General features: G+C 41.6%; 1 protein-coding gene across 1 annotated transcript; it reads left to right on the top strand.

Moving 5' to 3' along the window:
• The first annotated feature begins 7,440 nt into the window (after window positions 1–7,440).
• Window positions 7,441–17,739, top strand: CYTL1 (cytokine like 1). Its single transcript, XM_040419111.1, has 4 exons — window positions 7,441–7,645; window positions 7,732–7,776; window positions 13,281–13,409; window positions 17,040–17,739. The coding sequence occupies exons 1-4, from the start codon at window positions 7,502–7,504 to the stop codon at window positions 17,118–17,120; spliced, it is 399 nt and encodes a 132-aa protein (XP_040275045.1). The 5' UTR covers window positions 7,441–7,501; the 3' UTR covers window positions 17,121–17,739.
• The last annotated feature ends 557 nt before the right edge of the window (window positions 17,740–18,296 follow it).

Raw genomic sequence — 18,296 nt, 5'->3', positions numbered from 1 at the left:
GATTTCCTAACATGGAATTTGACTAAATTGTTTTAGGGGCCATATCTTTTTTTTTTTTTTTTGCTGACTGAGCTGTGTGAGGGCTGTTTTTTTGCGGGAGAAGCTGTAGGGATTTTTTGTATAATTTTGGGGTACATATGACTTTTTTATCACTTTTTAAACCATTTTTTTGGCAGGTGAGGTGGGCAATTGTGTCAGTGTTTTTATGGGGTTCTCCATGCGGTATATATTATATGATAACTTTATTCTGCAGGTCGATACAGTTATAGTGATACCTCATTTATATAGTTGTTTTCATCTTTTACTCATTTTTTAGCGTAAAATATTTTTTTATTAAAAATAAGTTACTGTATTTTTTGTCCTATAAGACTCACCTACGTTTTAGTGAAGGAGATTAAAAATTTTTTTTTTAATTAGATCTCAGCTCAGACCAAAAATCTGACCCCCAATGTTAATCGGACCTTAGCTCAGAGCCCCAATCAAACCCCCAATGTTAATAAGACCCTCAATCAGACCTCAGATCAGACACCCAATGTTAATCAGACCTCAGTTCAGACTCCCAATTTGAATGACCCCCAGACCTCAGATCAGAGTCCCAATATGAATAAGACCCCCTCCCTCATTCAAACCAAAGATCAGACTCCCAATTTGAATGACCCTCAGACTTGAGAACTCCACGGTCAGAGCAAATAAACCTTTTTTTAACACGTTTTGTACCCAGACCCACTTGGTTTTTGAAGATCCAGTGGGTCTGATGGCTGTACAATACACTGCAATAGTGTTTTGCAGTGTATTGTCAGTGACACTAAACCTGATCAGCATCCTGTCTCTGGACCTGTCAGGCTTAGGGTACATGGCAAGCCAGGAAACTTTTGTAAGGTCTCCGGTTGCCATGGTAACCATCAGGACACTGCCACAGCCCGATGGGAGAGGGAACTAGCTCCCTCCCTCTGTTAACCCCTTAACCATCAAGACATTGCCATGGAAGTGCAGCTACCCGATGGGAGAGGGAGCTCCTTCCCGATGTTAAACCCTACCATACTGCGGTCTCTATGGACTGCAGCATGGAAGGGTTTAAACAGCTGACATCAGTGCCAGCACTGATGTTGGCCATTGCAGCAGAGTGTCAGCTGTATGTTACAGCTGACACTTGCTGTTCAGGCTGCCGGCCATCCTGAAAATGATTAGGGGCCTGATCGGGCACATGCTGCTTGGCCATCATGAAACCAATTGGGGGCCCGATTGGGGACATTGGGGGCTGCAGTGGGCCCATGAAGACACTTCTACAGGTTGTGATCCCCACAGTCACAAACTGTGGGGATCAGAACCTGTAACTGGCATGGCGATCGCTGACTCGGGATCGCCCTCATTGGTCCTGGGCCAGTTAACTGAGAACTGTATGTAACAGCCGTGATCTCAGCACTTTCACTATTTGTATAGACGGCGTAGCTAGAACTGACTGAGCCCCACAGCAAAATCTCGTAGCCCCCACCCCCCATGACTATCCTGGCATTGCATGTGTACATATGTAAGAGTGGGTTCACATTACGCTTTTACCATCTGTTTGATGTATATGTTGGAGGTGCATTGTAATATACAAGATTATACCCAGGTTTCAGTATAATATACAGGATTATACCCGGGGTTCTGTATAATATACAGGATTACACCCGGGATGCAGTGTAATATACAAGATTATACATGGCGGTGCAGTGTAGTATACAAGATTATACCCGGGTGTGTAATGTAATATACAGGATTAAACCCAGGGTATAGTATAATATACAGGATTCTACCTGGCAATGCAGTGTAATATACAATATTATACCTGGGGTTCAGTATAATATATAGGATTATACCCAGGGGTGTAATATACAGGATTATACATGGCGATGCAGTGTAATATACAAGATTATATCCGGGGATTCAGTGTAACATGCAAGATTATACTTGGGGCTGCAGTGTAATATACAGGATTATACCCAGGAGTGCAGCGTAAAAGGTTGTCAGAATTACACCTAGTATACAGCAGTTTCTATAGTTTCTAGGTGCAGAGTAATTATGTAGGGTTTCAGTACAGGGGCAGCCTCAAATTAGGAAAAGCAATTAAAGTAAATTACATGTTTAATAGACACCCGTTTAGGACACTTTTTCAGTTAGTTTTTTTTTTTATTACATGTTTTACTGAATCTTTTTCCAGAAAACTGCATATGAATCTGCTCCACTTCTTCTGTTCTGTAACTTGATGCCTTGACTTTAAAAAGGACCTGTCACCACAAAATGTAGTGCAATCTGCTTGCACTACATTTTGTGGTGACAGGTCCTTTTTAAAGTGGTTATCCAGCTTTGGGGACTGGTTAAGTCAGGTTCCTCCATATACATCTTGCCTGGCCCTGTCATAGAATAAGAGGGAGAGACTCACAGAAGAAGCACGAGGAGCAAATGTACACAGTGTGACTTGGACCCACCTTCAGTGCTCTTAACAACTCATTTGCACATTTCCCCCAGAATGTAGCAATGGATCACTAGCTGAAAGGAAGACACTAAATCTGGTTTATCAGTAAGTTTTCTGGTGACAGATTTCGTTAAGGCAAGGTTCTAGTATGTAGTAATGATAAACCTGCACAAAAACTTTCGATAGCAGTCAGCAGAAGGTTATCAGTCAGCAGTCATCTATTCTTCTCGACTCCATATACAGTATATGCAGCCTCAGTCAAGCCTGTTTATTTTAATGGGGAGAGGTTCCTCCAAGAAACCTCTGGTGCCACATCTCCCAAGGGAACGATGGTTCTTTCCCCTGATATCTGTCATTAGGAAAAAGCCATACATGATGGTTTTCCACTATTCATCTAAGACCTCATGCACACGACCATATGCATTTTGCTGTCCGCAAAACATGGATCCGCAAAATACTGATGATGTCCATGTTGCATCCGTTTTTTTGCGGACCCATTGACTTCAAGTAGGCTGCATTTTGCGGCCAAGAATAGGACATGTTCTATCCTTTTTTTGCAGAACGGACATACGGTTGCCGAAAGTGGTTTCTCCTGTCACCTTAGTGAGAACCTATGCACGTTTGCCCAAGTATGAATGTGTTTTGGAGGTTCAGGAGAAGTAGCTGAACAAGTGTTCATCCGACAGCTGTCTACAGAGTATGGACAGCTTCAATGTGCAACGGGCGCCTCCACCCAGAGCCCTTCCTATTGAGTCCCAGGTGTAGGTAATGCCGAGTGGTATGTTGCGACCTAAATTGTCTCTTTATTTCTGTCACAGTGCTCCTACCTGGATACAGTTGGACCCCAGGCTTTGGATCCGAAGCAATAAATAGGGGGAATAATTGAGGGATTTGAAAAAATAACTTGAGTCCAGAAGTTCAATGGAAGCTTTACTTGAATAAACATTTCTCCAAACATTTTCAGGCTTTGTCTTGGTTCCAGCAGGCTTTAGCATTAAACTGGCAGGCAAACTGAACTCAGCTATATATTTCTCTCACTCTGCTGTACTGACAAGCTTACTTGGTCTCTTTGTTTCCTCTTTATACTTTACTTCAGTCTTGTAGTCGGACTTATGTTCAGCCAAAAAGTAGGTTAGAATCCTGGCAGCTCCAACATGGAGTCTCAACCAGAACAAATCAGAACTGCCCCACCTCCTTCTGTTAGCAAGCAAGACTTGCCCACTTCTGCCCAAAGGGGGGTGAATGAAATGGTAAGTTACATTCTATCTAACTATAGCTCTGCCGTGTTTACTGCCACCTGATGGTGAACCAGGCACATTACATATAAACAATTGCATAACAAGATTATGAATGCACATTGTGGAGGACCTGAAAAGACATACTTAAGATGACGTTTTGTTAGCCCATTAGAGATAGTAGCAGGGTGCAGGAGTGGTAACACCTCTCTGGGGTGTTACAAATGTGTTAGTAGTGGCAGGCTCGGACTGGCCCACAGGGTTACAGGGGAATCCCCTGGTGGGCACCTGAGCAAGGTGGGCCCCTAGTCTCCCACCTCCTGCACAAGTGGCACATAACACATTAGATTTTCCTGCACTACATGTATATATTCAATGTACCGCACCTTAACCAGCCTATGTTCATATAAAAAACTTGTTAGATTATTTATTATATTTGAATGTATCGTACCGTGGGCCCCCAAAATAAATTTTACTGGTGGGCCCTAGGTACCCCAGTCCGACACTGAGTAGTGGCATCCCATAGAGCTATTCGTGATGTTAAAATGAACGAAACCTTCACAGAACTTTAACAAACCTCATTATAAGTTAATGAGGGTCTGTTGGGCACCGTTGTGGTCCATAGTATGATGGTTTTGGCTTCTACTATGAACAGAAGCTACGACACGGTTGGGAACAGAGCCTTACACATTGTCAAGTCACCTATTTCATGTATTTGGAACTCCATAAGGTTTACCTTTTGGATAAAAAAAAACTGAAAATGAAAGACCCATTTAGAATGTTTTATTTTTTCAGCTTGTTGGATTAAATTCATTTTTAGACTTGTCCCCTAGGAAAACAGTAGGATACTTGTAAGCCGTTGTCCAAAACATTCATGACCTGAATTCATTAGGGGTTATTTATTACAATAATATATGTTTTTGTCCTACTCATTTGGTGATACAGTGTCTGAGAGGCGGAAAATTACTGTATTGCTGAGCGGGGAACAGCGGCGTGCCGTAAGTCCTGTGCCTTCAGATGTATGCAAGGAATTTCTTACCAAACAAAATGTCCTTTCAGATTAAAATAATGCATTACTGTTTCTGTGCTACTTGTGCGACCTAAAATTATGGTTCTCAGAGAAGTTTCTCCTAGCATAATGCGGTCTTTCATGCGTGGCAGACAGAAGCACATTTTGTTTTTGTGTATGTTTTTTTTTTATTGAAAATTAATTCCATACTGGAGTCCTGCCTGGAAAATATGGGGAACAAATTTCACAGCTATAACTGACAAACAACTTGCCAGTTCATGTACTATGCTGGACTCCACCATACATGTGCCCATAGGTACGATTAACATAAATCTGTAGATCATTTCCACTCAAAACTGGAAAATAGCCTCTTGCATGCATGAACTTAAAGGCCCTTTACGCTCATTAGCAATGGTTTGGCAGTAGTTTGTATATAATGCAAAGTCCTCCCAGATGTCCCAACATGAGCCAAGCAGATGAATATGACATTGGCCCTCAGATTACTCTGGCTAAAATATCTGCTATAGGGATCTCTGGCTAATAGCTGTGCTCTGGAATCCGTGGCTGTAGTATCCACTATTCTGTGATGCATAGGGTATCTTAACTTGTTATCCCTCTGTGACAGCAGGGTCTGAATTACCTTAAGCTGGGTTACCTTTCTGTCTCTCTCTCCTCTTCCTTTGCTTGCTTCCATCTACTAGAGCTTGTGGAGATCACCGAGGGTCCAGGACATGGAGCTGAAGTATATGGGAGAGGAGCACATGGAAACTGCTCCTTCTTCCTCCCTCTCTACAGCTACTCTGACTGGAATCTTCTGGAACCAGAGGGTGGAGATAACCCACACCCTAAGCTCCAGAGAGTTGACTGGGCCAGGATTGTTGACTCTGACCTTGCCTGGCTCATGCAACAACTGAGTGTACAGTACATAGCATTAACAAACGTGATGTAACAAACCAAACTTTGCAGATACCCCCAGGTTTGGAGTACTGCACAGACTCTTGGTTATAGCTGATGTGGACTAAGTAAGCACCAGTCCTAATTTCAGAATATGACTTTGTTCCCATACCTGTATTAGCCCATATTGATCAGTATGAAAATTATTTAAAAAAATGGGTCATGGTATCCCTACTCTTTCCATGTCACCTGCATTTTGCAAAAAGGAGATAATGAAGACATCTATGGGAAAATGGGCACGTGCACAGGTGTAGATGGGTCACTGATTCCCATCATCTAATGTAAGTGCATTCCCACCTGATTCCGTCCCAGTCCCATGCAAAAGCCCTGTCCTTACTAACATCATCAGATAAGAAGGCAGGACACTGCTTTTTACAAGATCAACACACTACTCTCCTGCCGCTGTCAGTATACCAGTGACCTAATCTCGCTATCATTAGCAACCTGTTTAAATTGCAGCTACAGTAACATTAAAGCGACTCTGTCTCCAGGATCAACCCTAATGAACCAAACATACTGCCTGATTAAAACGATACCCTTCTTTTGTCTGTATGCTACACAGCTGCAGAGATATATGCATTTCTATTCATATGCAAATGAGCACCAGGAGGTAGGGCTGAAACATTGGAGCACTGCCTTGTAACACTTCCCCCTCCCCTTGACTGACAGGGCTAGACATGCTGAGGGCAGGGATGTGTCCTAGCCTCTACATATCATACGCTCCATGTACTATAGCTTCACCACACTGAGATCTGCTCAGAAAGCTAATATACATATTACCGCTTTATTCACAGGCAGAATATATGATTTTAATGACACCAGTAATATGTGTTAGATACTAGGTAGAGATGAGCGAATTTTTCAAAAGTTCGATTCGGCTGATTCGCCGAATTTTACATTAAAATTGGCATCGTGGCGTCATTGTACCCCTCAGATGCCGCGTTCATACATGATAGCGTCATCTGAGTGTAATTTTAACATTATTTTTTATTTTTTTATTAAACTTACCGCCCCATTAGCTCGCGACAGGCCGGTCGCCGCCATCTTGCTTGATTACGTCATCACGCTGGCCGACGTGGTGACGTCATACGTCACCATGCACAGGATTTCGGCCGAGATCTTCAATCAAGATGGCGGCTGGTGGCCCGTCGCTCCGCTCTGGAGGCCGACACCATTCCGCTCTGGAGGCCGACACCAAAACTCTGCTTGCCCGTTTGACGAAACTGGGTCAATGTAAGTCTATGGGGACAGATTTGTTTTCACTGACACAATATGGCACAATAGAAAACGGATCCGTCCTCCGTCTTGGCTATGTTAAAGATAATACAAACGGATCCCTTCTGAACGGATGCATGCGGTTGTATTATCTGAACGGATGCGTTTGTGCAGATCGCACCAAACGCGAGTGTGAACGTAGCCTTAATTCTATGAATATGCAGGGGATTTGGAGCTCTGCATCATGAAAATATGTGAATCTAAAATGGATTTCTGAGGCTCATGTAAAATATTATTTCATTCTTGCAGCAATTACATATTTTTGTGCTTGAACAGCAAACGCTTTATACATCGAGAATCTTAGAAATCTAATCTTATCAACAGAAATCGCTTTCCCCATCTGTTTGTTATTCCTCAACTTTTTTCGGAAAGGTTATGAAACCTCTCTGTCTGCCATTGCGTGTAATGTAAACATTCGTCTACCCCTTGGCTGGGAGCCGGTGGCTTTTTTTTCGCCCCCCTCGATTCAGCTGTTCATATAAATTGCTGTTGACTGCCCTGCTATGTGTCCATTGATTTAGAAACCTCGGCCGGAGCCATTAGCAGCTCTCTGCTGACAATCTGCAAACAGTAATGAAGCTTTTGCTGACTTTCTTAGCACTTAATATATTCTTCCTTTTCACCTCCTCTTCTCCCCCGACATGCTATTCAAGAGTTGTAACCCTGAGCCGGGAAATCACTGAGTCTTTTCAAACCTTGCAGAGGATTTTGCCAGCTGTAAGTAACTGGAGAGACTGGGGAGGCGTCCTGGGAGGACTACAACCACCATTTTACTATAACATTATTATTGCTCTTTATAACAGGGGCAGTGTAAAGAGTCTCTACCCACGCTTTATCTGGATATACATGTAAGTATCCAGACTTTGTCTTCTAAATGTAATCCAATCCTACGTAGATGTAGCAGAGCCGGGTTTGTCATTTGGAACACACTGCTGTGATATCATGATCTGTTTTCTATGACTTTGCTATTTTTTTTCTTACTAAAGTAAAAATAACTTGCATGTGTTCAGTGTATGACAAAAAGTTAAAGGGCTGTTTAGAAAAATATGGCTGCTTCCCCCCCCCCCCCCCAGAAACAGCACCACTCCTGTCCATAGGTTGTATGTGGTATTGCAGCTGAGCTCCATTCAGTTCAATGGAACTGAACTGCAATACGAAACACAACTCGTAGACAGGTGTGGGACTGCTTTTGAAAGAAAGCAGCCATGTTTCACTAATTCTGGACATCCCCTTTAAGTGCTAAATTAAGCTCTGCTACATACGCACCCATATAGCTTGTTTCACTTTATGCTCAACATTTTTTATACAGTACTGTATATATTGTATACAATTTTAATTGCATTACTTTATATAAGTATTTTCCAGGATGGACAGCTAAAAACATATTGCCTATATTACATGCACGGCGGTAAATTTGTATTTGTACAAATATTATCGTCTCTACATCCAGGATGTAATGGTCGCGTACACACACACACAGGGGGGAGGGAAGTGACCACTGCGCTCCACCCTCACCCCTGGCCCTGCCTACTTGCCTCGCGAGTCCTAATGACAGGGGACAACTGGACGGCAATCCCTAACTTGGAATAAGTGCAGGGATGACAGACAAACAACAGGACGTGAACGGACCGAGTCAATACCAGGAAAGCTACAAAGTACAAATGGAGCAAGCAGAGAATTGTCAGGAGAAGCCGGGGTCATAAATACCAGGAGAGACGTGAAGTACCAAAGGAGTCAGCAGAGGATCGTCAGGAGGAGGCCGGGGTCAGAATACCAGGAGAGCAGCAAAGTACACAAGGAGCAGGCAGAGGATCGTCAGGAATTCAGCAGGAGGTAAGTACGCCAGGAAAGACCAAATCACAGGTGGAACCTAAATTAACAGGCAACCTGTGGCCAGCAGGCTGCCTGTATTTATAGTGGGGAGTGAGGGTCATGTGACCGACAGACCAACCAGTCGAGCACCGAGTGATTAGCTCGGCGCTCAAGGCAGACTAGGAGCAGGGAGCCACCCAGCTAGTAAAGCCGCCCTGGGAATGAGGTCAAACACAGATCCTCATTCCCAAATCTAAGCAACAGTTCATCGGGCCATGGGGGACCGAGTGCACCTTCGAAACCCTGTTACACAGGACATGCAAAATCTTTGTCATGTAAATTCATTTACATAAATATGGGAAAGACATGCAAATTAGCAGAATCTGCCTTGTTTTTCAGCTGAAACACTATTTGCATGTCTTTCCCATATGCTTGTGTTTATGCAAATTAGTTTACATGACAAAACAGTATAGAAAGGTTATTGAATATAATGTTAGGACAATTAGAAAACTAAAAAAAATTATACAGCCCTCCTAAGCAGTGAGAGAAGAGTTAGCCGGCATCCCCCCCAAAAAAATTCAAGTTTTGTCACCCTAATGATAATGATCTAGGGGCGCAGGTCCCCCAAACCATCCAACACAAATCAAGCAATTTTGAGGCTTATTGGCTCTCAGTCAGATGAGAGCTGGTCTTGAATGTCTCATTGCACACAAGGCTGCCATTGTAAGGTATGCTGACTGCCTGATTCATGGATAGATTGTTGGCTTGGACATACCCAGCTTTTGGCATACAGCCTTTGTGTGATTGTCTATTGTATGTTATAGGTAATGATTTCTTTTAAAAATAATATAGCATGTATCAAAAAGAATTATTAATGATAGGTAGGAAAATATTTATAATAAAAGTTAATTAATAATAGGTTAAATAATAACTATAAAAAAAGTATTTATGATAGATAGCATAATAAGAATAAAGAGAAGCTATATATAATAAGTGAAAAAATATTATAGCTTTATCTAGTGATTAAAAAAACTAGAATATTTGTGATTACAAAGATATAGCACGATATTCTAGAATTTCGTGAATTCTCGAAGTGATGATATTCACGATAAAAGTTTGCGATTAGAATATTTGCGCTCAACACTATTAACGTATGCACATTATGTATACGTCAAACAGATGCCTCTGACCTTAGCATACATTGCTTTTCCTCACCATAGGTTTTCATTGTAAAAAAAAAATATAATGTTTGCTGTTGTCTTTTGCCCCCTTGGTATTTTTTTAATCACAGCTCTGCATGTGAATGTGATGTATTTTCAGGCTTTTTCCATAAACATCTCTGTAGGAAAAAAAATGCAAGTAAAACTTGTAACTAAACCACGCCACCCCCTAAAAAAAGGCTTGTAAAAAAACATATGCATTTCGTGGTGTTTTTTTTTGTTTAGAAGGCATCAAAATATGTCTGTCCGTCCCCTCCCCCCCCCCCAAAAAAAAATGCAGGATTCTAACACACACAGATATGCACTCGCCTTTTTTGGGCTGTTAATACCCAAGAATTCCTCATAGGTTTTTTCAGCCACTTGCATTTTTTGCTTAGACTGTTACCACTAGAGTTTTCATCATGGTATTTTTCCACTACAGAGAAGATGATGAGAAAATACCTGAAGAAATGCCAAGAACTCCAGCATGCTGCATTTTTGAAAAGAAGCCAAAAAGACAAAAACACAACCTAATGAGCAAAAACACCAGAATTTGCTGGAACTTCATTGAATCCATTCTTCCCTCTACCCGTGAAATTTCCCCCCCTGCCATTGGCTGCAACACAACCTCAAACCATGATTGATCCACCCCATGCCTAATTTTTGGACAGGTGTTCCTTTCGTGAAATTCTGTGATTTTTTTTTTGCCAAACATACCTTTGCTCATTGTGGCCAAAGAGTTCTATTTTAACTTTATCGGTCTACAGGACTTGTTTCCAAAATACATCAGGCTTGTTTAGATAATCTTTTGCAAACTTCTGATGCAGGATAGGTTTTCCTTGAATAACTCTTCCATGAAGGTCATATTTATGCAGGTGTTGCTGAACAGTGGAACAATGTACCACAACTCCAGAGTCTGCTAAATCTTACTGAAGGTCTTTTGCAGTCAAGCAGGGGTTCTGATTTGCCTTTCTGGCACTCTTATGAGCAGCTGCCTTTGAAGTTTTTCTTGGTCTTCCAGACCGTCTCTTGACCTAGACTGTTCCTGTTAATTGCCATTTTTTTATTACATTTCGAACTCAGGAAATGGCAACCTGAAAAAGCTTTGCTATCCTGCTATAACATTCTCCTGCTTTGTTGGCCCTCAACCATTTTCATTTTTTTTAGAGTGTTAGGCAGCTGCTTAAAAGAACCCATGGCTGCTGTTTTTGGGACCATTTTCATCACCTGACATTTCCTAATGATGATTATAAACTAGGCTTAACAAGCTATTTAAGGTCTGAGTCCTCGGTCAAAGTTATCTGAGTGCTCAAATCTCCTTGGGTTACCATATTTTTGCAAGGTACTCCTTTTCTTTTTTTCACTCTAAAATTGTATGAAACTAAAATAATACACTGATATTGCTTAAAATGCTGAAATGTGTGTTTCATCTTTAACTTTATGTCTTTTGGAGACCAATTCATCTTCAACTTGCTTAACTCTTCACAGTAAAATTAATTTTGACCATGGAGTCCAGAGTCAGGGTCTGCAGATAACCAATGTTCTTTACTGAAGGAACTCAAGTCTCCTCTCTGGCAGAAGACAGTTTCATGATGAGGAAAGGCCTTTGCTAGCTGTTGCTCTCTCTCAGAAGGCTGCTACCCTGGCCAAAGGCTGGTGGCTCTGTTGTCTAGCTAGAGCCATGTTCAAAGGGCTGGTAACATGTGGCCCAGCATCCCCATTTCAGGTTTTTATGGTCACTCATGCTGTCTGGCAAAGTCTCTCCTACTAAGCACTGGTCCCTATCTCCAGACAACTAGGGGCTCTTGACTGCTCACCTGATATACAGTTTGTAGCTGAACTAGAACCTTCCAGATGAAATTGAGAATCACAGCCTAAACAGAAAAAGTGTTATAATTTCTGTCTATCATAGACTTGTATAAAATTTCATTTTAAGTCTATGGGAATGACTAAGCAGTTTTTCCAAATATAAACAAGTTTTCAGACATAAACAACAGAGCTAAACCAGTCAGAAGGTCAGTGTGTCTGTTTTTTTCCCGTCAAAACTTTGCATAGCTAGAAAGTCATAATCTATCGGTATTAGCTGGCTGTGCATTTACCCTTTCTACAGTGCAGTGCAGCTATAGTGCAATAATAGTGCAAATGTACAGAATACACAAATTACAATAAACATTTAAAATGTAGTTCAACACTATGAAACAGTGTAGGGCACACACACACAACAGCTTAAATCATAGTACAAATCAAGCCTTCAAAGTGCAATAAAGTGGTGAGTTGATGGCTTTGCAAAGTAGCAATAATGGCAAATGTCCAAAAATGACCATAGTCCAAAGTACCCTTGCTCCAGGGCACTGGGAAAGGTGTGGCATTAGGCATCCTGGGTTGATTATCAAGGCCAGAAACTGCTATATATAAAATAAAATAAAATAAAAATAATAATAAAAATAAATTTTAAAAAAAGGAGTTTGGAATGAAAACATCTAGGCCCACAGTAGTGATCCTTATAACATAGGGAGAAGAGCGCCGAAATAAAAAAAAAAGGCATTTGGGGGATAAATATGAAATATTTATGCCAAGGCGTGTTGATTAGGGTTCAGCGAATCAAAGTATCCGAAGAGGACTTCCATCCGAATTTCAGGGAAAATTTGATTCGCCGCAAAGATAAATTTCCTTATGCTTTGCGGTAACGAATCAATTTTACCTGAAGTGGTGGTAAAAACAAAAAATAAATAAAATGCATACTCACCTCATCTATTTGAACGCGAAGAGGCTGTCGCGGCCATCTTGATTGAAGATCCCACGCGAAATCTTGTGCGTGGTAAAGTATAATTTCGCACTGGATCTTCAATCATGATGGCCACGGTGGCCTCTTTGTACTCAAATGGATAAGGTGAGTAAATATCCCCTCCCCCCACCGGATTATCTCCTGAAAGCCCTCATTTTTCATCTCAGATACCGCAATCAGCTCAATCGCCATTCCCTGTCATTTGCTCTTTGCTCCCTACTGACAAAAGTAATTCATCACAAAGAAAATTTATTTGTGAAATTCCTCAAAGCAGCCGAATCGAATGTTTGGAAACTACGCTCAACACTAATGTTGATTAAAAAAATGCATAACGAAAACCCCTTTAAAGCCCCATTTCTTTCCCATGTGTGCCATGGTTTGCACAATGACTACTACAACTAGTTTTCACACAAATGAGGTCAGCACAGCCTTTTTCACCATGTCGCAGATTCTATCTAGACATGACATGATATGATTTTTGTCGGTGAGTACAATCGAAATATATAATGTGGATAAATCCAATTATGCATTTCTATCATGAATTACTATGTTTCAGAATTCCTGTGTGATGATAAAGCTGCGCTCTTTTATCTCCACACCTAATTGTGGAAGGTTTCCAAGAGTGACCGCCTTAAAGAAGAAAGTGAGAAATTTATATAACATCATGAACTCAGTCTGCAAACGAGTATGTTGTTTTATTTTATGTTTTTATTCTATGAAAATTGAAAATGAAGTAAATACATATGATATATATCATCACTTCAGCATGGTAAATGTTGTTGGTGTTCTCAGTTATCAGCAGCTTGGGACTTTATTCATGGAGATCCCTTTATCTCTAAAGAACATCCTTAGAGATGTTACATTTATACCGTTTTCCACTGCAGTTTTGAAATTCATTACAGCGAAACATCTCTTTCACCAACAAATGTATTCAGAGACCCCAGGGGTTTTCTTAATTAATAATACACATAATCCCATGTCTGCAAGACGGGATCCACTCACGATATGTCATGCACTTAGTCCTCCTTTTACACCACATTAGTTCCCTGCTTTTTAGAAAACTAAATAAATGTGCTCCTGGGCCCCAATACAAAATCTGTAACAGGGCCCCATGGACTAATTATAATATTGGTGTCTACTTATGGAGCCATGTGCCAGTTCGGGCGACACGTGGAGTTCTCCTACATACCTAATTTTGTGGGAAACTTGAAAGTATCCCAGGTTTATCTAAGTAGTAGTAGAAGTAAGGGCATTCCAAGTGGGTTTGTAGAATATATGATGAACAGTAGGGCAGATTTATTAACCCCGTCCTGAGTGGAGGATTTTTAGGTTTTTGTTTTTCACTCTCTGTCTTCCCAGGGCCAAAACTTTTTTATTTTTTCCATTCACATAGCCATATGAGGGCAGTATATAGTGGGAAGTTGAAAAAAAAAATGTAAAATATGGTGGCATTTTTTAAACTTTTTTTACTCTTATTTTAAGTCTCCCTAGAGGACTTCTACATGCCATCAGCAGATCACCTCGTCCATAGACTGCAATGACTTAACATTGTAGCCTATGGGAGAATCACTATGTTCCTGCCACAGGCAGGGCTCCATAGGAACACAGTCGTGCCAGGCTTTGAATCCTTTAAAGTACCCGGAGGGGGCACCATCTTTAAAGACTCGACATGTAATGCGCATGTGGGGAAGGGGTTAATATTGCCTAAGAGTAAGACCTATATGAGACAGGCAGAAAATACTCCAAATGCATCACAGTGGCTCACACTGTGTGATAGATTTGGGGAATCTTGATAGATCAGACACTGTTACTTACATCACATCTTGGTTACCGTACTTTCGAGCAGTATTTTGTGCCACAATTGTGGCAAATTTCATAAAAATCTGGTGTATTTTGCAATTTATTTTCTAGACACTTTTTCCAAACTGTCTAGTGAGCTGCAAAAGTGTCTAAGGCTACTTCCACACTTTCGTTGTTATTTTCTGGTATTGAGACCCGACAGAGGATCTCAACACCGGAAAAAAACCCTTTCTGTTTTGTCCTCATGCATTCTGAATGGAAAGAGATGCATCAGGATGTCTTCCAATCCGGCAGCATTCAGTTTTGTGACCGGACACAAAACTGCTGCAAGCTGTGGATTTGTGTCCGGCCATAAAAACGAAAAAAAAATGGATCCGGCACTGAAAACAATGTAAGTCAATGGTGATAAATCCGTTTTTTTTGGGGGCGGAAAAAAACGTATGCCGTCACCCATTGACTTTCAATGTATTTAGTGACGAATCAGTTTTTTCCCATTTTGATTTCACACAACAGCAAAATCAAAACAGATCTGATTAGTTCTGGTATTGAGATCCTCTGACGGAACTCAGTGCCAGAATTATCAACACAAGTGTGAAAGTAGCCTAAAACACATAGGGGGTCATTTATTAAGCCGGTCGTAAAAACCCTTATATCTGGTGGTGGATCCGCTGAAGTCTAAATGTAAGACAGCTTCCTTGCTGGCTTACATTTAGACCATTTTCTAGAAAATGATGAATAAGATGGGCCTGCCAGCCTGTCCCCTTCCCTGCCCACACAACACCCACTTTTTTAGATCTGGCATGAGTGGGGAAAAGTCACTGATTGTGGCACAACCAGGGGCGTACATAGAGATCACTGGGCCCCATAGCAAGAATCTGAATTGGGCCCCCCAACCCCACCCACTACCCACCCTGGCCCATCCCACCTCCTGGCTCCTCCCCCGCCACACCCTCATTTGCCAATAAAGAAATGTATATATGTTCTACTGAAACCGTTAGGAACCTATAAGAAATAGGTGCTGAATTCAGGTGCCTATAGCGCTTTATAATCCGTACTCTCTCTGTATGGAAGTAAGGATCTCCCTGGGCTGCAGTGAGCCATGTACTGCACACATCACTGCTCCTGCCTGCCTGCTTTGGTAAAGCCGGGCATAGATGGGTGATGTCAGGCTTTAGCAGAGCGGGCACAGGACAGTGGACACAGGGCGTGATATGTATGCGAGCATAGCTGAACGAGTGCAGGGCCGGAGCCCGCATACACATCGCTCCTCCTGCCTGTATCCACTGTGCTAAAGCCTGACATAGCCCATCCCCCACATCCTAACCCCTTTGCTTCCAGCGCCATTTTTTCATCACTTCTCTTACCACAAAAAAATTTAATAAAATGTGATGAAAAAGTCACACACATTCCAAAATGGTATCGATAAAAAATACATGTCATCCCGCAAAAAATGAGCCCCCACACAACTCAGTAGATATAACTATAAAAAAAAGTTATGGGGGTCAGAATATGGTGATGAAAAAAAGTAAATACATTTTTTTTTTCAAAGTCTTAATTTTTTTTTACACTATTTAGACATAAAAATACCTATACATAGGTGGTATCATTGTAATCGTACTTACCCAGAGAATGAAGGGCACAGGTCAGTTTTTCCACAAAGGGAATGTCGTAGGAAAAAAAAACATAAAATGGTGGAAAAATTGTGTGTTATTTTTTTTTAAATTCCACCCCATTTGGAATTTTTTTGCCCGCTTCACACTACATTGTATGCCTCTTGAGGGCGGCAGATGGCGAGCAGCACAATAGCGCAGAGAGGATAACTCTGCCACGCCGGGTGCGCGCCTCTGTGTTTGCCTGCGCTGTTCCTGCTGCCTGATACACTGGCCAATCAGCAGCAGGATCTTTGCGCAGTGTGCCTGGGAGGGAGCCCGCAGCCCATATCACGGAGGTCAGAAGGGGGGGCGGGGCCCAGGGTTGGAGCCGGCGGAGGGAGAATATAAGTGGGCTGGCCACGGGCCGCCTCAATGCCCACATAACTATGAATAAACTGTCTGTTACTGTCTTGTACAGAGTAGGGGGCAGGGCCTTCAATGCGCTCTGGGCACCCCTGTGCCACGGGCCCTATAGCAATGGCATGGTCTGCCTATATTGACAGTATGCCACTGGGCACAACTAACCTTTGCAACGCAATCTGCACCAGAAATAAACCTAATATAGGATAATAAATGACCCCCGTAATGCACTGCATTGTTGCCTTTTTTTTTTTTACACAAATTCAGCCAGAATTATGGCAGTTTTGGCTCAGTGAATCGCCTCCATTGAGCGCAGTTGTATATATAACATATATAATATACATGGAAGGTAAAAAATATTGCACACTTTATCATTTTTGCGCAAAAGAACATGAATATTTAAGATGTGAAAGAAGCCTTATCTATTAGGAAAGAACGGAATGCAAATAACCCTGGAGACTGTAGTAAAACATTAATTAATATTGTTTTCGTCTATTATGCAGGACTTGGTCTTCTTCATTGACGACTGTGATGCACTTGAAAATCTGCCATCTACTACTCCTATGCCATTCAACTCAAGATAAAATATGAATTCAAATACCCCTACGTGTCTGTAGTTTGGAGACAAGGAAATCATAAAAAAATACTCCCAACTCGACGATTGGAAAAATCATTCCTATCCAATAAGTTTCTTGAGGTAGTATTGTTTCTTCAGGTGTAAGCTGCGTTCTTCCAACACAATGTAATCCACTATGGCTCCTTTTCCATGGGCAGAGTGATGCGCTGCTGACAAGCTATGATTTTAAAGGAAGTTTCCAGGATTACTATGGTTTTTAGCAGATATGCTCATGTACATCTTCCCCATACTTTTCTTTTTTAGTTTGTACTCTCTCCTTCTTTTCACCATGTAAACCAATCACTCTTGTTTGTTTCCATCCCGTATGTAGCACTTCCTGTTCCTGTATCCAACCAAACCCATGATGCACTTCTCCTTCCTCTGCCACTGCTCCGGCACCGCCCCTAACAACGCCCAGCTAGTTTATAGCTCCTCCCACTCAGCTACTTACACAGACCGTCTCCTATCACTGACACACCCATGGCCATGACATAACAGGAAATAAGAAAAAGATGCATGGACATGGTCATGTGGCCACAGCCAAAAATGGAAGATTGGAGCATTTACAGTACATTACAAAGCTACAGCTACCTTCATAAATGATTATTTTAAAGGAAGTTGATGCAAGCCGGAAAACCCCTTGCCATGAACATTACTGCAGTTTGTAGTGGCGGAAAGCTTACATGGACCAATTGTCGCGAATCAGCATTTGGACAAACATTCATCAGCTGATCTGAAAGGGCCCTATGACTGGGTAGTTTGATTCTTATTGTTGCTCTGGGAAGTCCACTTCAGGAGCTGCACTACCCTTATCCATGTCTGTATCCTGTACTGCAGCTCACCAACATTTACTTATCCTGGACAACCCCATTACGTCATCAAGTCAGATTTGACCCAATGCTATAGCCAGTAGTGTTGATCGTGAATATTCTAATCGCAAATTTTTATCGCGAATATCGGCACTTCGAGAATTTGCGAAGATGTAGAATATAGTGCTATATATTCATAATCGCGAATATTCTAGTTATTTTTTTTTTCCATCAGTAACCTCCCTTCTTGCTTGTGGGCCAATGAGAAGGCTGCAATGTCTTTGTCTGAGCTTAGCAACATCCCTAGCAACCAATAGGAAAGTTGCCTACCCCTT

This window comes from Bufo bufo, chromosome 2 (assembly GCF_905171765.1).
Source record: "Bufo bufo chromosome 2, aBufBuf1.1, whole genome shotgun sequence".
Taxonomy (NCBI): Eukaryota; Metazoa; Chordata; class Amphibia; order Anura; family Bufonidae; genus Bufo; species Bufo bufo.
This window is presented reverse-complemented; position numbering and strand designations above follow the sequence as displayed.